The sequence below is a fragment of the Battus philenor genome, unplaced genomic scaffold (assembly GCF_028537555.1).
Source record: "Battus philenor isolate CCGP_79_NKW_IND1 unplaced genomic scaffold, ilBatPhil1.0.hap1 SCAF_25, whole genome shotgun sequence".
Taxonomy (NCBI): Eukaryota; Metazoa; Arthropoda; class Insecta; order Lepidoptera; family Papilionidae; genus Battus; species Battus philenor.
In genome coordinates, this window is record NW_027181688.1 from 9,654,932 (window position 1) to 9,674,660 (window position 19,729).

The 19,729-nt window shown below is 33.7% G+C and overlaps 1 protein-coding gene across 1 annotated transcript in view; it reads right to left on the minus strand.

Annotated features, from left to right (window-relative positions):
* Nucleotides 1-19,729, minus strand: part of Alk (Anaplastic lymphoma kinase) — a 68,245-nt gene that overhangs the window by 35,840 nt on the left and 12,676 nt on the right. The window contains exons 2-3 of the mRNA XM_068768278.1: nt 4,354-4,442; nt 61-179 (exon numbers count right to left, since the gene is read on the minus strand). Coding sequence (XP_068624379.1) covers nt 61-179; nt 4,354-4,442 — 208 coding nt within the window. The remainder of the gene's footprint in view (nt 1-60; nt 180-4,353; nt 4,443-19,729) is intronic.

Below are 19,729 nucleotides of genomic sequence, written 5' to 3' on the forward strand. Positions count from 1 at the left end.
CAAATTGTTAAAACTGTGAAAGCATACAGTCAATGTTAATTTTTGATTAAAATAACTTACTCTTGAACGTTATTTCCGGCAACTTCCTGTAGTATCCACTGCACTTCCGACATTGTTGACTCTGACACCAGTCTTATGCTTGCATTCTGCATCTTGCTTTGATGTAGCTTCGCTTCAAACTGTGTGAGAGAGAGGTAAATACTCTATTAAAATTTTCTACGTATACTTAAAGTTATTTACTTATCCACGTGGTTAACAAAATTGTATTGTGAAAAATGTAACTATTTAATATTTACAGAAATACAAGAGGAAGTTAAGTGTATCAAAATAAGTACTGCCTCCTCTCAGAGAGGGCATAGAACCTTACCCTCCGCGAGAGATCAGAGAGAAAGTTAGTGGATGTTATTTAAGTTCAACTGGTAGTGTTCCGGCTACAGCGTGCAGAACATTTAGTTACAGAGGACTTAAAAGAAAAAAAATACTTTACCTGACCTAACTAAAAGACTTAAAAGAGGCCTTTACAGTTGAGATCAGTATACCGGCAAGCACAGTAGGAGTCCCACACATAAGCTGAACACACGTCCTGATTAAAGTCGTCGTAAGATACGGGATACAAGTCGCTTTCGACTAGGCCTATTGGGAATGTAACTGACTATCAGTGGATATTCTACGACTGAAATGACGGCGATGATGACTCTATCTTTTGAATTTTTGGAGTCGTATGATATGCCGAATTCATCAGACTATTTTCTTTAATCATTTCGCCGCTCCTACCAAATAAGATGCAAATTTTCATAAGAGATGAACAACTAAATATTGATTATATCTTAAAAATTTTCGCTACATAAAGCAGTGAAAATATGTATAAGAACATAATTGTATCTATTCTTATCGAATAAGAATAAAGTTTTTACTTACATCGTATCACCTTTTTATTCTTGTCTGTACTTTATTTATTTAGGAAAAAAGATAACTATGAATCTCTCCGCCATTTTAGCAAGAAAATTTTGAAAAAAATTGACAAGGTTTATTGGAACCCGTACATTGCAAATATTTAAAAACTCTTAATAAAATGATAAGGACGATTTATAAACAGTGGCGAAGTTACATAATTGGTACAAAATGTGTCCGCAAAAGCGTGTGCGCTTGCGATCCGTAATTGTAAAATGCAGGTTTTAACCAAAATGATTAAAATGTTACACTACTCTTTCATTCTTTCTACTTATTTAATTCTAGAAGACAAAAGAAGTGCGAGAAATATAACTTTTAAAAGTAGATATTAATATCAATTCATATATATATATAAAAACCAAAAATAGTAAATTAGCATTAAAAATAATAAATTCACATGGTTTACATGAGCACGATGTGTTACAAAATATTTACAATGAGCCTGCATTAATGCAGACTGATTTATTGTAGCAGTTCAATAACTATGTAAGAATGAATTACCTCATATTGTACCTTAAATTGCATAATATTATCTTTTTTTATTTTTTTGACCGCTCATTGGGGTCCCCTTTTTCCCCCCTACTATTTAGCAGGGGCCGAGACGTTACAACTCTGGTAAAGTCTTTTTCATTTCATTCTTTTATTTCACTTTCTCCTTTTGTCCTTCACAATCTCTTATTCCTCTTCCTACTGTCTTTCACGATCTCTATCTTTCTTCGCATTTAAATCGATCCCGTGCATCACCTTTCTTTTGCCAACTTCGTCCCTAGACCACAGTTTGCTACATTATCACAGTCTTGACTCAATAGTTTGATTTTATAATCTTTTCTTATTTATTTTACATATGTTGATTTTACTCATGTGTAGATAATATTATGGTTTAGTTTTATCCCCAACACAACTACGCCATTATAGTGTAAATGATAGTTGTCGTTTCAGCCCATAGACCCTTATTGCTAGGCATATACCTCCTACAAGGGAAGCTATGGGGAAATATATTGTAATCACCACGCTTGGCAAGCAGGTTGGTAACGGCGGTATGATATTATGGTACACAGCGGACGCTGCTATGCTGTTTTGGAAACTTCTTTGTGAGCTGTTGTAATCCCATGTCATTAATGCAAAATGTGTGAATAATATAAGATTGTGTCCCGGGAATCGAATCCGTAACTAGCTAATCTCGGTCCTCTACCGCTGTGCAATCGCTGCTCAAAAGACAATAGATGATTGTAATGATATATAACATAAAGATTGAGTAGAAACAGGTGAGAAAATTTCTCAGAGAAATCTAATTCAGGACATGAAATGTAATTAGATGAACAGAAAGAAGCAATTATATCACAGAGGAATTGAATCAGGTGAAAAAATGGAGGGTAGTTTCTCAATGCAACAATTTTAGGGATAAATAGAGTTGCTCAAAGCGAGCGATTTCTCGATGAGAGAAAGAGAGAGATTAAGTATGTCACACCTCATCTCTCTCTTTCTCTCACCGCGTTTACACAAAACACGTCAATTACTTGACCTCCTGTTTACTCGTTAACATTTGTCCGAAGCTTAATAAGCTCAATTGGTTGGAAGATAAAAGATAAAAAGCACAATTGACACAAAGTATTAAGTAATTGTAATGATCAGTGTGTGAAATTTAAACAAGTTTTAGTATTTATATTACAAAATAATAACTTAAAATGAACAAAAATATAGTTATACATAATAAATGTAAAGACAAGATGGCGTGTGGTGCTAGAGATGACCATGATCCTAGACGTGGTCACTTATTACACCTTATTACAAGGCACAAAGTCAACCTGGGGGCAACGGAGAGAGCCAGAAGTTTTGCTGCAAAATCAATTCAGAAATAAATCTGCAGATGAACCAATCTCAATAACTTAGCTCGAAGAATTCCTCGTCTGAAGTAACAGTAAGAGAGGCACATCGCTCATATAATCGATGTCCGTTGGGGCCGAAAGATTCTCGAGTGGCGATATCGAGGTAGAGGTGACGAGGGTTTGTCCGCCTACTAGATGGACTGACGAAATAGTCATAACAACGCAAAACCAGTTATCGTGGCAATCATTGGAGAAGACATAAGTCTTGCAGTGGACTGTAAAAAATTTGTACCATTTAATAACCTTATGCAATGTCAGTAAGAGTATCACAAAGTTGGTTTAATTATTTTCATTCCGGGAAACGCAAAACCAGCTGAATTGAATTTGAAAATTGAAGACATAATCCTTGCATTGGACAGCAAAAAATTTGTAGCATTTAAGAACCTTATGCAATATCAGTAAGAGTAGCACAAAGTTTGGTCGGGATCCGGGAATTTCGATATCAAAGATTGAAAAAGTACATCATGATCGGCACATCACTCGTTACAATTTATCATTAGTTAAAACGCAAAAGAATTTTCCATCGACCTATTATGATGTTAGAGATAACTGACAGAGGTATTTTAACGGGATAACTCGGACGACCAGTAGGTCAAATTTTTCTTATTGATTGTTCGACTTTCAATATTGCAAGACATACAGGATGTTATGTTTTTGCAGGTGGATAGAGTTAGTCTATACACATATTTTTTTATTATAGACACCATAGTCTGTTATGGTTTAGATTTTAAATTATAGTGAATTAAACCGATTTACTGAAAAATTACTCTTATTTGAGTTATTACTTAAATAAAAAACATTATTAACAGTTTTAACGTTTCTAATAAAACAAACAATCGTATTCTAACCAGAAGAAACAATACAAAAAAGGCCTTATTACGTTTTATCAACTTCAGTACGTTTCTACAAAAAAACGTGCTATTGAAAATCGATTCAGATATTTTAAAAAAAAAGTAGCTTGTCTTCTCCTATTTATTTTGACAAATGAAAAGACAATACATTCATAATTGACTGAGAAATCGGAGCATCATCAGCAGAGCGCAGCAGCTATACCAAGAACGCTTCCTAACAAAGCGAATTCCTCACGAGCAGGTATTCAGGAATACCTTTCTGAAGCTTGGCGCAACCGAAACACTCTTCTACATAACACCCTGTATGATTTTAAATTTTTAGTTTTTAAATTACGTAACCTATCTATCCTTGATTTACTTCTAATCAAAAACAAACACTTGATTTTTCTGTCAATTAAAATATACTAAAAACCTTAATTTAAGGAGAATACATCTAAAATCTGTTTCATTGTCATTCCAGCAGAAGGAATTGCCAAACTTAGGCCACGTCTATACATTTCATATAGATCCAGTTAAAAGCGACCTGCGTGCAATGTTTTCTAATGACCTAGGTCATATATCCACCTTGTGGAAGTCCTACTCTGCGCTTGCCGGTTCGTGGTTCCCACTCCACAATATCAAGGCCTGGTTCTTTCGACACATGTCGCTTTCGTAAATTTACTTACTTTACAGAATTCGGAGAGTCCGCGAAATGGAGGCGATTTGATGACCATGTTCTCCATGGTTGGGTCCACAGGCAGGTACAAAAAATGTCCTGAAAATGAAAACGCATTTTTTTAGATATAACCATATTCATAAATATTGTCATCAGGTAGTATTTGAGATATATAACATTCACTCTACAATAAGCCATATTTCGAATTCGTAGTACATTTAGGATGATTGTCACCCACTTTAAGGCATAGGCATTTCCCAAAGGTCGCCACGATGATCGGTTTTGTGCCGCCCACTTCCAGCGACGTCCTACTTCCAAGTTCCCGCGACCTTAATTATGTCATCCATTTGTGGATATCACTGTAGAACCTTTTGGACGCAATGGTCATCAGCTGTACAAGCTGCCGCTCACTGCCACTACAGACGGGCAATTCTTCGAACTACGATGGTGATCATAGTTCTTCTACGGATCTCCTCATTTCTGATTCGACCTCGCAGAGAATCTCCGAGCACAGCTCTCTCCATAGCTCTCTTAGTGACCTTGGGCCTTTTTATGACGCCCGTCATAACTGACCACGTCTAGGATCCGTATTTCATCAGCAGCAATATATTGGCAACGATTCAATAATTGATTATAAGTGAAAAAAAATAGCTACCTTTATAATGCATTAATTAAGCATGTTTTCATAAGTCCAGTCTAAATATATCTAAAGGGATCAAAGAGAGTGTAAACAACTTATAAAGTGTAAAATGCGGCTTTATGAAGTGGATATTCCGAAAATATCACACGCAGATTGTTATACTTAAATTTGCTTTGAAATATTTATAGTGATTATTAGTGTACGTCATGAGAATGCGGGTTTAGCAGCCTATAAGAGAGTTACGGGTCAATCCTTCACTAATAATTTGAAAATGAATATGGTGGTTAAATTAAAACAACCATTTTGTTGACCGATATGAATTTTTTTACAATGGAGCAATATTTTTTTAAACAAAATGATCATATTTATGCCGAAAACTCTAAAGATTCATTCCAATTGGTCAATAGAGTACAATGTAAGCATTATCCGACTTCAGCGATGGTGTGGTGGGGTGTTAGCTTCTAAGCTAACATCCTTCATAGGAGCGACTGAGCCACATTTTTGTGGAAAAGGTATCAAAATATCGGCACAAGTGTATCAAGATACCATTTTCTAGAAGTAGTTGAACCAAAATAACTAAGTCGCGCATTTTAAAAGATGACTTGGAACTTGCAACCTTTAAGAGACGCACTGGTTAACCAAATAATCTTATTTATGTTAAAAGCTCTAAAGAAGTTTCTCAAACAGTCGACAGAGTACAACGAGGGCATTATAAAACTTCAGTGACGGTATGTTAGTTATAAAGGAGGGTCTAAGACAGTGGTTCCCAAAGTGGTCTATATCGACCCCTAGGGGTTTATGACAACCTGCAAGGGGTCTACGTCAGCGAAAAAAAATTTGGGGGTCCATGAAATGAAAATGGGGGTCCACGATAGTAAATCTCAATACATACACTGATAGTACCTATTTACTTCATATCACATCATTTCATAGTAACATCATACTATCATATAATATCAAAATATCTACATTATTTATAAAAGTACCTAGAAGTAGTATTTTGAGTAGTTTTAATTTAAATTCAATAATTAATAAATGTATAAATTAACATGTGTTTTTACTTTAAGTTTTTAACACTAAATTTCACTACAGTTAGAAATATACAGGAAATCAATATCAGGTAAGTAGGGGGTCTACCCAACGCGGAAAAACATGGCAAGGGGTCTACGACACAAAAAGTTTGGGGAACTCTGGTCTAAGACATATTTTTGTGGAAAAGGTATCAAAACATCGGCACAACTGTATCAAGATATCATTGTAAAATATTACACCATGATTTTTCCACCAAGAACTGTCTTTTCTGCAAGACTCGGTGCCAGGTAATAAAACTAGATTCACGGAATCTTCGCTAGAAGCATACGTACCAGTCTTCATCAGAGCTGACTGGCCATCATATAGTCCTGATCTTAATCCATTGGAATATGTTTTACGGTCAGTTTTAGAGAGTAAGGCTTGCTATAAACGCTATGCTCAAATGGAGTTCCTAAAATAATCCATACAATTGGCAGTGAAGAATTTTGCTGTATAAAGAGTGCGTGCTGCTATTGATACGAGTAAGTGGCCTCAACGTTTAAAGACATTATTGCAGCTACTGAATCACTTCGAGCTTTAAATATTTTTATTGGTTTTATATTAATGTATTAAACTATCAAATTGGAATAGTAATAAATGTTACGTACATTAAATAATGCTTGTTTTTCTTTGTAACAATATTTATGACAAGATTAAGTATATATTAATTCATTTATGTCAGCCCATGGATGCCTATGTAAGCTGCGCCTACTTGTAATAAGGAATTTAATTTTTTTTTATTTCGCAGATTGAGCTGGGCAAAGGAATAACTTTCTTTCTGCTCGACCATTGTAAAAGTTCTTACGCGGACGCCTATTTTCCAAATATTATCGTATTTTTCGGTATTTCTTTTCGGCACAATCGTTAAGGGAGATCATTCTCCGCACATCCGGTATTATAACAAAAGCACCTGTTAATTGGCAACACCGATCATTTGAAATAATTATATTATTGGATATATTTCGTGAGGCTATATTAAAGAAAGAATCTACGTAGATGTAATTAAAACTCTTGTTCTGTAACGAAATAACGCTATAGAGCCGCCATTTTGACAAAACGTAAATTTTTTGAAAAAAGAACCGTCTTTTTGTCTTTATATTGTTATTTTTCGAACATGAAAATTAATTTAGAATTTGTGTTAACTAAAGAAATTAAATATATAAATTTATATATAAATCTGAAGATATTAAACATCGTATTAAATACTGACCGATTACAAATATAGCCTTTAAGTAAAAAAATCACTAATTTTCTAATATTGTGTGGAGTAAATAAAATCTAAAATAATGATAATAATTATTATTTGTGTACTCGGCGATAAATATTGCACATCGACCTTTGGAAAGAGACAATCGGCTAATTTCGGCTTCGTAAAGCGTTATCTTTATCACACGACTGACAAAACGTCACATAGGTAGTGTGCGAAAGAGATTACGCTCTAGGAAACCGAAATTGGCCCTTCATCTCTTTCGAAAGGTCGATGTATGCAATATTTATAACCGGATACTATAATAATATTTTTGTAAAGAAAAGCGTTTTCAAAATTCGAATTACTTTAATAATATTAATTATTGTTTAAGTATCTGTCTTTGCAGAATTATTGTTGACAAAAGTTAATGTCCTGCTGGAATCCAAAAAAAAAGTAACACATATATACGGGGCGTGATTGGAAATAGATAATATAAAAGCTTTAAAACCACGCATATAATCAATCACCTGTATTTTCAATGTACAATGTAAAAGATTATTTTTAGAATTTATCGCCAACGTTACAAACGTGCTCGCGTGGGCATACATGGCGGGCTTATTGCAATAATATTTAATACGCCGCCATGTTGCAAAAATATTAAATTCTTTCCGCCATAACGACGATTTAACTTTGATGAATACAAGTGAAATCTATAAATAGGATTACGAGAACTCTCACATATTCGTTTTTACAAATCATGCACAATGGCAACTGGCTTTATTACAAGAAATACGTTTAATAGATTGAAGCCTAATTAAAATTATACTAAATGTTAATTAAATTTAATTGTATATGAAAATATACAAATTTGTTTTGCTTCTTTTATCATTGCCACTAGGCCCCCTTCTAAGGGGACAAACGACATAGTTAAAGTCATCGCATCTATCTTTGGAAGACGCTTATGCCATGGAGGGGGCATCTATAACCTAATATACCGCGCTTACAAGCTGCCAGTAAGGATAGAAAGACTCCCTTCACTTCTTAAGTTCTCTACTCCTTAAACAGGAAACTCTACCTCCTTTGGGTAAGATATACCTTTTCCAAAACTAACTGATACCTCAGATCTCTACAACTGTATACCCGATTACCGCAAGGAGGTTAGTTATCACACTAGCATGGGTCTCTACCTTTTTGGATGCCGGGGTAACCGGTACACGTGATAAGCAGGCTGAGGTGATTTACCACCACCACGTAAAGCCAATGATAGCGAAGAAGGTAACCGAGGAGGTGTATATATACATTTATACATAAACTATTTACAATATACACATTCGACCCTAACGCAATGGCAGCGACCACATCACTGACGGCGTTCGAATTTGAATTCAAACACTTAAAAATATTTTATCACTATAAATATTTTGGTCGAAGTGGTCAGGAACACGGAGCGGAACATTGTAATAACTACAAAATTCTTGTTCCTTTTTTTATTTGTACATATAGCATTTTAGAAATTTTACCGATGAGTAAACATGATATAATTTTCTAATTTAAAATATAATTAAAAATAAATAGAAATTAACTCGTAAAAAAAATAATAAAAAGTAAGTTTACTGCTGGACACAGGCCTCCCCCATATATTACCGTTATGACCTGTTAGAAGCGCATTATGTTTTTAAATTTAAAAGCAAAATTCCACCATCTTGGAGATCTAGTGACGCATTTATTACGTGAGTTTTAGCATACAAACGGTGAAACAAAACATAAGGTTACCATTTTGAAATATACAGAATGATTGGAATTAGATGTAAAAGTGAAGTAAAGGTATGAAGAGGGTTATATGGCTTTGTTGTATATTAATACACGGTACACCCAAAAATAAATGGTTTTAAAAATAATAAACAACCTTATGATAATTTAGTAAGAAAAAGAGTTTTCAAAATTCGAATAACGACTTATTAAAATTAATTATTTGTTTACTATCTTTCCCTGCAGACTTCTTACTTACTGTTGAATTTTAAGAGAAAATAGATCAAGATGTTTCAGAGTAATTATTATGATTATAATATCAATATCGCATACAATAAATTAGGTAAAACATAGAATCAAAGAAATGCAAATGTTGTGTCAACAATAAGATTATAACAAAATAAAGTTTCTTTAAATATTTATCTTTAAATAAAATTTATTTAACGAAGCCGTGAATCGTTTTGAATTGATTAATAAAAACAAAACAATCGAAAGAATCGCGAGACAGCATTGTTGGTGTTAAAATAAATTGAATTGTTAAACGTAAGCTTTAAAATGGCGTCCAAGTTTGACAAGTTCTTTAAATATGGCGTTGAGCCCCGGGGTTTGCCGTGGGCGGGCGAATGGCTGCCATCTTTTAACATTTACTTTCTGATTACACCCACACTATCGGAACAATTTTGTAAATTGAAATAAGGAGTAAGATACATTATTCTCTCTTCGTTACTGACAAATACTGTTTGCTCGTTGGCATTTAAAATATTTTTTGAGTCAGTGTTGGCAAAATACTAAAGCCGTGGTTAAAGGTATGTGGGAGGTACAGCGGGTAAATGCCACAAAGGGATTTCATCTTTTATCATTATTACTTCACCTAATTTGAGTCGCCTTTGATTATAAGTTAATATTGGACAAAGGGGTAAGTGTAACTTTTTTGGTCATAATTATTATACGGTGGACGGCGACCACGAGGCCTAGCTCCATGCGCTGGTCCGATCAATTTTGACCATGGTCGATTTTACAGCAATCGAAGCAATACGCACCGAAGACCGAAAAATGTATGCGTGAGAAAATATCTTAAAAAGGTCACAATCCTCATTAGAGGAGGATACGACGGGATACCCCATCCAAAACTTATAGCTTCAGAGATTATGTAACTTAATGATAATATATAGTAAGAAAAATTCAAAATTCGAGTTATAACATATTAAAATTAATTATTGTTTACCATCTGTCCTTGCTGAGTGTACTACCGGAAGTTATTGCCATGTCCTATTCTGATAAAAAATTGTGTAATATACTTCATAGTGATGATTTTATATAGAATGTCCGGTGGCAAAATTTTAATTTAAAATTCAAACAAAATAAAATTACTAGAGTTAAATATTTATATGAATATAAAATTGAACAGAAAAATCATGCGGATTATATTTATTAATAAATAATATTATTTAAATGCTGTCTATCATGTTGGGACACTAAAATCTGGTCTCGGTATTTCGTACTCACTGTAGGAGTGATCGTAGTATAGCACTTATCGCGAACGATATTATCTTTAAGCTCTAAGATGATCACTGGGTTTGTTTTGCAGACTTTTGCCTTCAGGTATCCTCACAAAAAACTCCATGGGGGTAAGATCTGGTAATTTGGGTGGCCAAGGAATGTCACCAAAACGACTACTCTATTTTTCAGAGAAGAACAAATAATACATTTTAGACAAAATAGTCTTTTTATTGAATTTTGTGATTTTATTACATTGTAAGCTTACAGTGCTTGGATAAAGTTGAAAAAGCTTTAAAGATTTTTTTTGTCCATTTAGTTAACTAATCACCTATATTATGGTCCGGGAGATTATTTTTGGAAAAGACTTATCTTTTTGGATTGAATGTAACTACTGTAATATTAGCAATACATTATGTAGTTCTGCGGACGTTCAACATTAACTTTTTACCGTTTCTTCCTGATGAGCTAATGCTGAACTTACCCCTGCCTTTTGTTTACAATCAGTCTCAGAGTGTAAGCAGTTATATTCCTTATCTTTTATCATATTTAAGATGCTTCCTCACCAGGAGATATCTCATTCTTCACCATATGTCACCAAGGTTTTTTGTGTATTGTTTCAGTCAAGTACCTAAGTCGTTCGGATTATTTTTATATGTTATATATATGTATTCCCTGCTACTTTCAACTGCCTTAACAGTACATATGTTCAGTTCTTCGTGGATCTCTGTGTTGTTAATGAAACATGACACGTTAGAAAAGATTCTTATGATGCCATTTTACAGCTTTTGAATAACATTAAGGTTGGATTCGTTGGCATTTCACCACAGTTTTGTGCTGAACATATATATTGGTTTAAGTATTGTTGCATATATTTGTTAACTTCCTCAAATATAGCAAATGACGAAGTGTATGACAAAATATAAAATCATGAACACAATATTAATGTTTCCGAGTTGTAATTGATAATAAGTCCCATACTTTTTTGGATAATAAACTAACATTTTTCACTTACTAACTAGCTTCTAGGCACACGCTGTACCTAACTCACGTCCAAGTCAATAAATGAATTCTCATTAGCTAAAGCTAAGGTACAGAGCCAGGTTTAGAAACGCTCACCATCCATAAAGGTCAGGAGCTAAAGAATGAGGCGGTCATCGTTGTCCGTTGAACAAGACACCCTCGGACTGTATAACTGTGTCCATCATGCGGTAACAATATCACGTCATACGAACACGTGCGTGTATTACACGGAAGAAACTCAAGATGCGATCGCAAGATACATGGATGTGACGAATACGGCAACCGTCGCACAAATACTGGCTTACAGCCTGACGATGGTAATATGGAGTAGGGATGAGGAAGTGGTCCCACAAAAGGTTATTTTAAAAAATGAACATTGTTAGGGCGTCGTTAAAATAGATCAGGAGACTTAGTAAACATTGTAACGTGCAAAAAAGTGCGCAAAAAAATAATCGGGAATATTAGATGTAATTGTAAAAACAAAGGCGCGGACGCTAAATAATATAGAATATAGATCATAATAATAAAAAAGATCAGCTTCTTTTTTTTTTACTCATATTTTCACTACTTATTCGTATAACACTATTTGCATTCGTTTTAAGAATGTATATAAAAGATTTCCATCTATGTACTGACTCATCACAATATCTCTTGAGCCGTAAGGTTTAGATAACTTAAATTTAGCAAAAATATTCCTTTTTTCAAGTATCGATCAACTAATAACGGATTTTATAAAATTACACCCACAAGAGGCATTAAGGGGTGCGATAATTTAAAGAAAAGAACGTTTTTCTTCACACTATGTTACTATATAACTCATGCAGGTTAAAACTTGGCCTGATATTCTGCCATTTTATGGATATTTATGACTTTTTAAATTAAAAAAATCATTAGTTATACAATAAGAATTATAAATTGTAAATATATTACTAAAACAACAAATACATAACTCACTACGTTGTACACGGATAGTACGTGTTGCCGTATTTTATAGCTGTTCCCCCTACGCTTCACATGGTCTGCGCAACCTCGTAAATTCAAATATTCCATTCTATGAATTTCAAACGAATGCAAAAAAAAAAATTCCGATCAAGTTGTATATAGAGTTATAATTTGAAAACACATTTTTTACTACTTTTTTCATATTCGACGAAAAAACAAAATTTTAAGTCTAAGATATATTCCTAGACCTGCGGCAAAGGACTAAGACGTGCGATTGTAGGTAGTGGTTTCGATTTCCGATACAATTTTATGTAATTTACACTTTGTGCATTAATTCTCACTAAGCTCACAAACATGTTACCAAAAGAAAGAAGGCAATGTCCTCTGCGTACCATAATACCACACTGCGATCTGCCATGCGTGGGGATAATGATATATCCCCCATAGATATCTTTGGGTAAGGCCTATGCCTTGCAGTGGGCGTGTAAGGGCTGAAAGGACAAAACTTTATGATTCCAAAAATATAATAATACTCCTATATATTTTGTTACAAGGGTAAACAGTGTGATGGGAATAAGTCACAATAGACGGGGAAGACGGGGGAAAAAGAAAAACTAGTCATTAAGTAAATAAATATAATTTATCCAGAAAGTATGGAAAAGAATGTTAATTAACATTCGGAAGTATTAACTTTGTAATATGTAATAAAGAAAACCATTATTTTCTTTATTGCTCAGTAGACATAGCAAAGATCTAGTAAATAGTTAGTGGATTATTCACGTAATATAGAAGCCATTACATATTGTGATAACTCTGGAACCATATATACATATGTATGCATGGTGATAGGCACCTTTTTAAGGTTTTTGTTGAATGCAGGCCGGTTCCAATCGGTTTTACCCGAAATTTTTAAGGGAAACTTTGATTATATAGAAGCATCTGCCTCAGTTTACTGCTGTCACGTCGATAATCTTGGAGGGTAAGTTATTAAGTCAACTATTCTATATATAACTAGCTGTTCCCGCAAACGTTGTTTTGCAAAAAAAATACGGTTTTAATTAACAAAAAAAATAAGGGTTGATCGTAGAGGGGTGAAAATTTAAGGTTGTATGTATTTTTGTATGCTGTATCATAATAAAATAAAAACCAAAAAAGTTGTCTTAAGAATAAAAAAAATAATTTAGGGGTGGACCACCCTTATCACTTAGGGGTATGAAAAATAGATAGTAGCCGATTCTCAGATCTACTGAATACGCATATAAAATTTGGTAAAAATCGTTCGAGCCGTTTCAGAGGAGTTCAAGTTCGAACACCGTGACACGAGAATTTTATATATTAGATAAAGTTAAATAAATATATATTCTTTGTAAAACAATGCTTTAAGTTAATTAATAATCTATTGTATTATTTTAAATTTGCTTATTTTCACTATACAATCGCTGTGTAAATCTAGTGTTTAAGAGTTTTAAATTTCACTAAGCGCTACGTTTTGTATAAGCGTCTGTGGGCGGCGATCCTTGCTGCCCGCCCACGGTTATCCCACGCTCACACAGCCACGGCAATCTTGCGAATTAAAGAGAAAAATATAAAGTAAAGTGGTCTGAACTTAAGATGATTATTCTTTGTTGGAAATTTATTCGACATATATCGAAAACGTTTGTATTTGGAACGAATACATTTGTTTTTTTAATTTTCAAATGTTTGTTCTATATCAAACTTATAGATTAAAATCATGTACGTGTAGATACAGACAGTAAAAATAAATAATTACAATCTGTTGAATATACAGATGTAACACTACCTGTAGATCATACGTGGCTCATTGGTGGGGATCTCAATACCTAATTCATCCCCATGTATGTTTAGCTCAGTGATTCCCAAAGTGGTCTATATCGAACCCTAGGGGTCTATGACAACCTGCAAGGGGTCTACGTCAGCAAAAAAAATTTGGGGGTGCATGAAATGAAAATGGGGGTCCACGATAGTGGAAAATTTTAATTGCCTTTCCATCGTCATACCTAGTGAAAAGGGGGTTCAGCGCTGTTACCAATCTCCTAACGAAAAAAAGAAACACATTAGCCGAGGAGATTTAAGATTGACCCTTGCAAAATTGACGCCAAATGTTGATAATTTATTATTAAAGCATCAGGTTCATCCTTCCCACTAAAAATATTGACTTATTGCTTATGTTATTTTATTTATAGTTTATTTTATGTTTATTTAATGTTACGTATATTTTACATAACAGATACAAAATTTTATTTTGTGTAGTTTTAATTTAAATTCAATTAATAAATGTATAAATTAACATGTGTTTTTACTTTAAGTTTTTAACACTAAACTTCACTACAGTTAGAAATTTACAGGAAATCAATATCAGGTAAGTAGGGGGTCTACCCAACACGGAAACACATGGCAAGGGGTCTACGACACAAAAAAGCTTGGAGAACTCTAGTTTAGCTGATCTTTTCGAAAATATATGTTTCCTTCAGATAACTTGATGACATAATGTAACTGTCCAAATTTGAAATGACATGGAGTTAAATAAAGAAAACTTAACACTTAAAAATCACTTAACATTTTTTTCTTCAAACTATCTTAAACACTATTAGGGGTAATGTAAAACAATCTCTGAAAATTTTATTTGGCTACCAATACTGAATGGTAAAAATGTAATTAACCATAGAAGCAGTGAAATTTCAACATCATAATAACGCGATTTTGTTTACTTTAAAAATATTTTGTACAGATGATTACATTATCATCTGTGGTTCTATATCAGTAAACAATACATATTTTATGTTCAAAGGGTAATTAAAATTCAAAATATTTTTATTTAATTAGGTTTTTACATGTACAATTAAAACGTCGATTATTTTAACATAAGTATACCTACAACCGGTTCGGAATGCTGATCTGCTGAGAAAAGCCGGCCAGAAACTCAACTCGACATTTTGACACAAAATTTAAACATTTTTGGAATTATAATATTAACCATGTAAATAAGTCAAAAACTATGTTCAATACATTTCGATGAACTAAAAACTCTTGTAATCTATAGTAACATTTGTTTAAAAATTAAAATTAAAAAAGAAGGCCTAAAATATCTTATAGCATTTTATTACGCTTTATTATATCCATTAATACCTATGAAGAATTGGTTAATATTTTAAAGACGAAATTTAACATAATGTATACATTATACTTATGTGTCTAACACTATTTTTAAATTAAACAAAAAAAAATATGTATATTTTATTTATCAATGTGTTTGAAAAACTTCCCTCGGAGAATCTCTGGCTTTTAGGTTATAAATATCCTGCGCAGTACAAATGTATGATATTTACTTCTTTTATCTACTTTTATTAATTTATCTCTACATCTTCGTAATAGTTAACTGATAGAAAATACTTTAAGCAGTATGAAACTATTAAATATATAAAAAATACGATCTGAAATGGCATGATGGTGAAAGAGATCTTTTACTTTAATGATTTTTTTTCTTTGACTTTAATCGATCGTGACTTGCGTGAGATATATATTCACATGTTTTAAATTTAATAGGTTATTCGATTATACAGATAGAATTAAAATAATGATTGGCTTAAAAAGCTTTTGCTAACATAGAACAAACTAGAACGTCAATTTAATTAAATCACTTGGTAGCGCAAATGGAGTATTTCATGGAGGAATAGTTACCGAGTTGCAGTAAACTCTAACGTACTGATTTCGCACCAGACGGATCCGTCCGACATTTATTTTTAGACGTAACAAACTCGGTCTGAAATGATTGCATAGAAGCGAGCCGTGTGCGCTGATATGCATTATACCGTACAGATTTATAATTCTATTTTTAAATTTCTTTATTATCTGTGCCTTGTTATTTTTAACTTTTCTTTCAGCTGTCAAAATGCGCGCCAATTATGACATCAATACTAACTAATTTAAAATAGTGTATCTACATGTTTCTATTTATTTCTTGAGTATAATATTAATTAAATTAGTTCTTAGAGTTTTTTCTGGTAACTTTGTAAAATAAATTCTTTTATTTTAATAATGCCAGTGCGCTACAATTTTTCTACGGGCCTTTCTATTGTTGTCTTAGAGAGCCGTGAACGATGGTGTTGCATGCTAGCCCTTTAACCTTTTACATCGTTGATAACTTTAAGCTTCTCTATTTTAACACAAAATCAAATATGTCGAAAAAAGAAAACACGAAGTAAGGCCGCGAAAAAAATGTGTTAATATATGTAATATGGTACTAGAAAATATAGTTAAAGTTTTAAAATTTCACATAAGTGTACAGAGTGTCAAAAACTATGTGAAAATAAATAAAAAATTAAAATAAGAAGAGACAGGTAAAAGTATAACTGCGAAAAAATGTATAAAAATGCTACAGAGTGTGAGAAAATGTGAAGAGCGGAAGAAAGAAAGAAATGAACTATGGAAATACAAAGGATAAATGAAATAAAATAATGAAATAAAGGTCCCTGTCCTAAGCAACGACAGGCTCCAAAATGGGACCTTAAAAAATCAAATATCTCTTGTAGGGTTGTCGTGTAGGGCTGTGCACACGACACATCCCTGGCCATTACACTAGCTTATATTTAAACAGAAGAACATTAATAGTACAAACAAAATAATTATTTACGTCACATACATAAAAACAATACATTTTAATTTATTGAATACTAATTTATTAACTGCCACGAAATATTATTTTTCTATTCAGATTCACATAAAATGTGACCTTGAAATTAACATTTTATGCTCTTATGTATTTGTATTGTTTATGGTTATAAACCAAGTTAAAATTTCCAGAAGACTCTAGATGCAAACCGCCTCCAAAAAGTCTTATTAGAAATCTCTGGGGAATCCGTTTTCGACTTTTTTTAATCTATTAATTATATTCAGCTCTTAGAAATTTTTGCATTTTATTTCCATTTAACGTAACATTTACGGCGGCCATTTTATTTACATGAAGCCAAAGCACTGTACCGCATCGGTTTCCTTCATAATTCATGTATCAATTTCGGAAACCACGCCCGAATTAATGTTCCTCAGAGTGAATTACGGCTGAGAAATGGACACTAGTGAGTCCATTGCTCTCTTGTGACATCTCATTAGACGTATACATTGATATAATTAAAACATATATATACATTCTTTATATATATATATATATATATATATATATATATATATATATATATATATATATATATATATATATATATATATATATATAAAGAATGTATTTACGAGTTCAATATTATTTGAGTCGTATGACGTTCAGTGATAAAATCACCACCTGTAGATTTCAATTACAATCGCTTGGAAGCACCCTTTATCTAGTGTCTTCTGAAGATCTTATACCAGATAATGCTGGTGAAGGTGAGTAAAAGTGAACACGTGTGTACATATCCTTCTTGATGGCGAGGTAAATGACAGCCAGGAGCGATTTACGTGGTATATTCACATATATACACAGACTATTTACAATTTAAACATAACTCCGAACACCATAGCAGGGTGAACGTCACTGATGGCTTCTGAATTTAAATCGGTATTAGAATTTAAATTCGAATGCGCAAGAAAAAAATAAATTTATATAGTATTGTATTGTAGCAGTAGTGGCCAGTCTTAAGGAGCATTCTCACGTAAATGCTACAACCTTAACATGCTCTATTAACCTTATGGGTAACCGTTCTACTCTCTGTGGTCTCCACTTCAAAACTTTAAAAACCGACTGGCTACATCGCGGGTGAGTTTCCTGGGATACAATCTTACATAATTCACACTTTTTGCATGAATTACATAGATTTGCCACAGCTCACAAACAAGTTTACTGAGGATGGTCAGCAGTGACCTCTGCGTATCATAATACCACATTGCTATCGCCAACCAGCCTGCCAAGCGAGGCGATTATACTATATAACCCCATATATATCTTTGGGGAATGCCTATGTCTTACAGTGGGCGTCTAAAGGGCTGAAACGTCTTGATAATTTCTTCATATGATATTGTTTCAGAATAAATAGATTTATACACGTTTACTATGTTCTACCGATGTTTCCCCTTCTAGAGATCGTAATTACACTCCACCCTATCCCCATGTTTTGAATATCTACACTGATGGGAGCAGCTGGAGGACTCCTCCGTGGGAGCGGCATTCGTTGCTTTCCTGGAAGGCCGCCAAACTGCCTCCAAAAAATACAGACTTCACTCGTTTTTCTCGGTCTTTCAAGCCGAGCTCTTCGTCATTTTTAAAGCCTGCTCATGGGCCAACACACCACACACCAACACACCCGAACACATACACAATTATACAATCGGCCATCGCCGCACTACAGAATAGAAGCAACACCCATCCCACCGTCACACAAATTCACACTCTGATATACGCACGCGCGTCAGCTACATTACACTTTACCTGGGTCAAAAGCCACACAGGCGTCCTCGGTAACGAGGCAGCCGATTGGCAGCAAAAAGCGAATCCGCAATGCACTCTACACCGGCTTTTGTTTACTTCCGAATGAGTTTCGTGAAGAGCGCAATCCGCGCGGAACACAACTGCATTTGGCAGGCGAGATACGAGAGCTCGGCTCAGGGTCGACATACCATAGGACTTCTTTCGAAACTCACTAACATACACAAACTGCGAAAACTTATCAAGACATCTTTCCATCTCACACAACTACTAAGCGGGCACGGGTACTGCAAGCAGTACCAGCACCGTTTAAATATATATAATCGATCTCCACAACACAGACTTTTCATCACTTACTCAGACACTGCTCCCAATTCGAATCCAAAAGACGTAACCACGTGACCTTATGTGAAAACCTTAATATACCTCCGTTCAACTTACCGGACTTTCTCAAGAAAAAATCTATAGCAGAATCTTTTGATGAGTTGGCCCGACACATTGTCCTAAATCTCAAGGCATTTAACGGTCTGTAGCGCTTGGGCAGCGACTTAAAATAAAATAATGTACCAGCTAATGTATAATTGAGTAAAACTTCCAAATTTTATTGTTAATGTGTATAAATTTTAGCTGTATTTACCCATAAGAGAAAATTGTAAAAAATTATAAAACGTGCCTCGCCGCAGCTGGGAGAAGAAAGATCCGTATCAAATAGCGACAAATCTCTCCCTACTGTCTACGTTTAGTAAAAGCGAAAAAAAAATATGTAAAAAAAAAACTAGCGATACAAATTAGAATTATTAAAAAAAACGTTTATAAATCGATATATAACGCTTTTACACCTATAA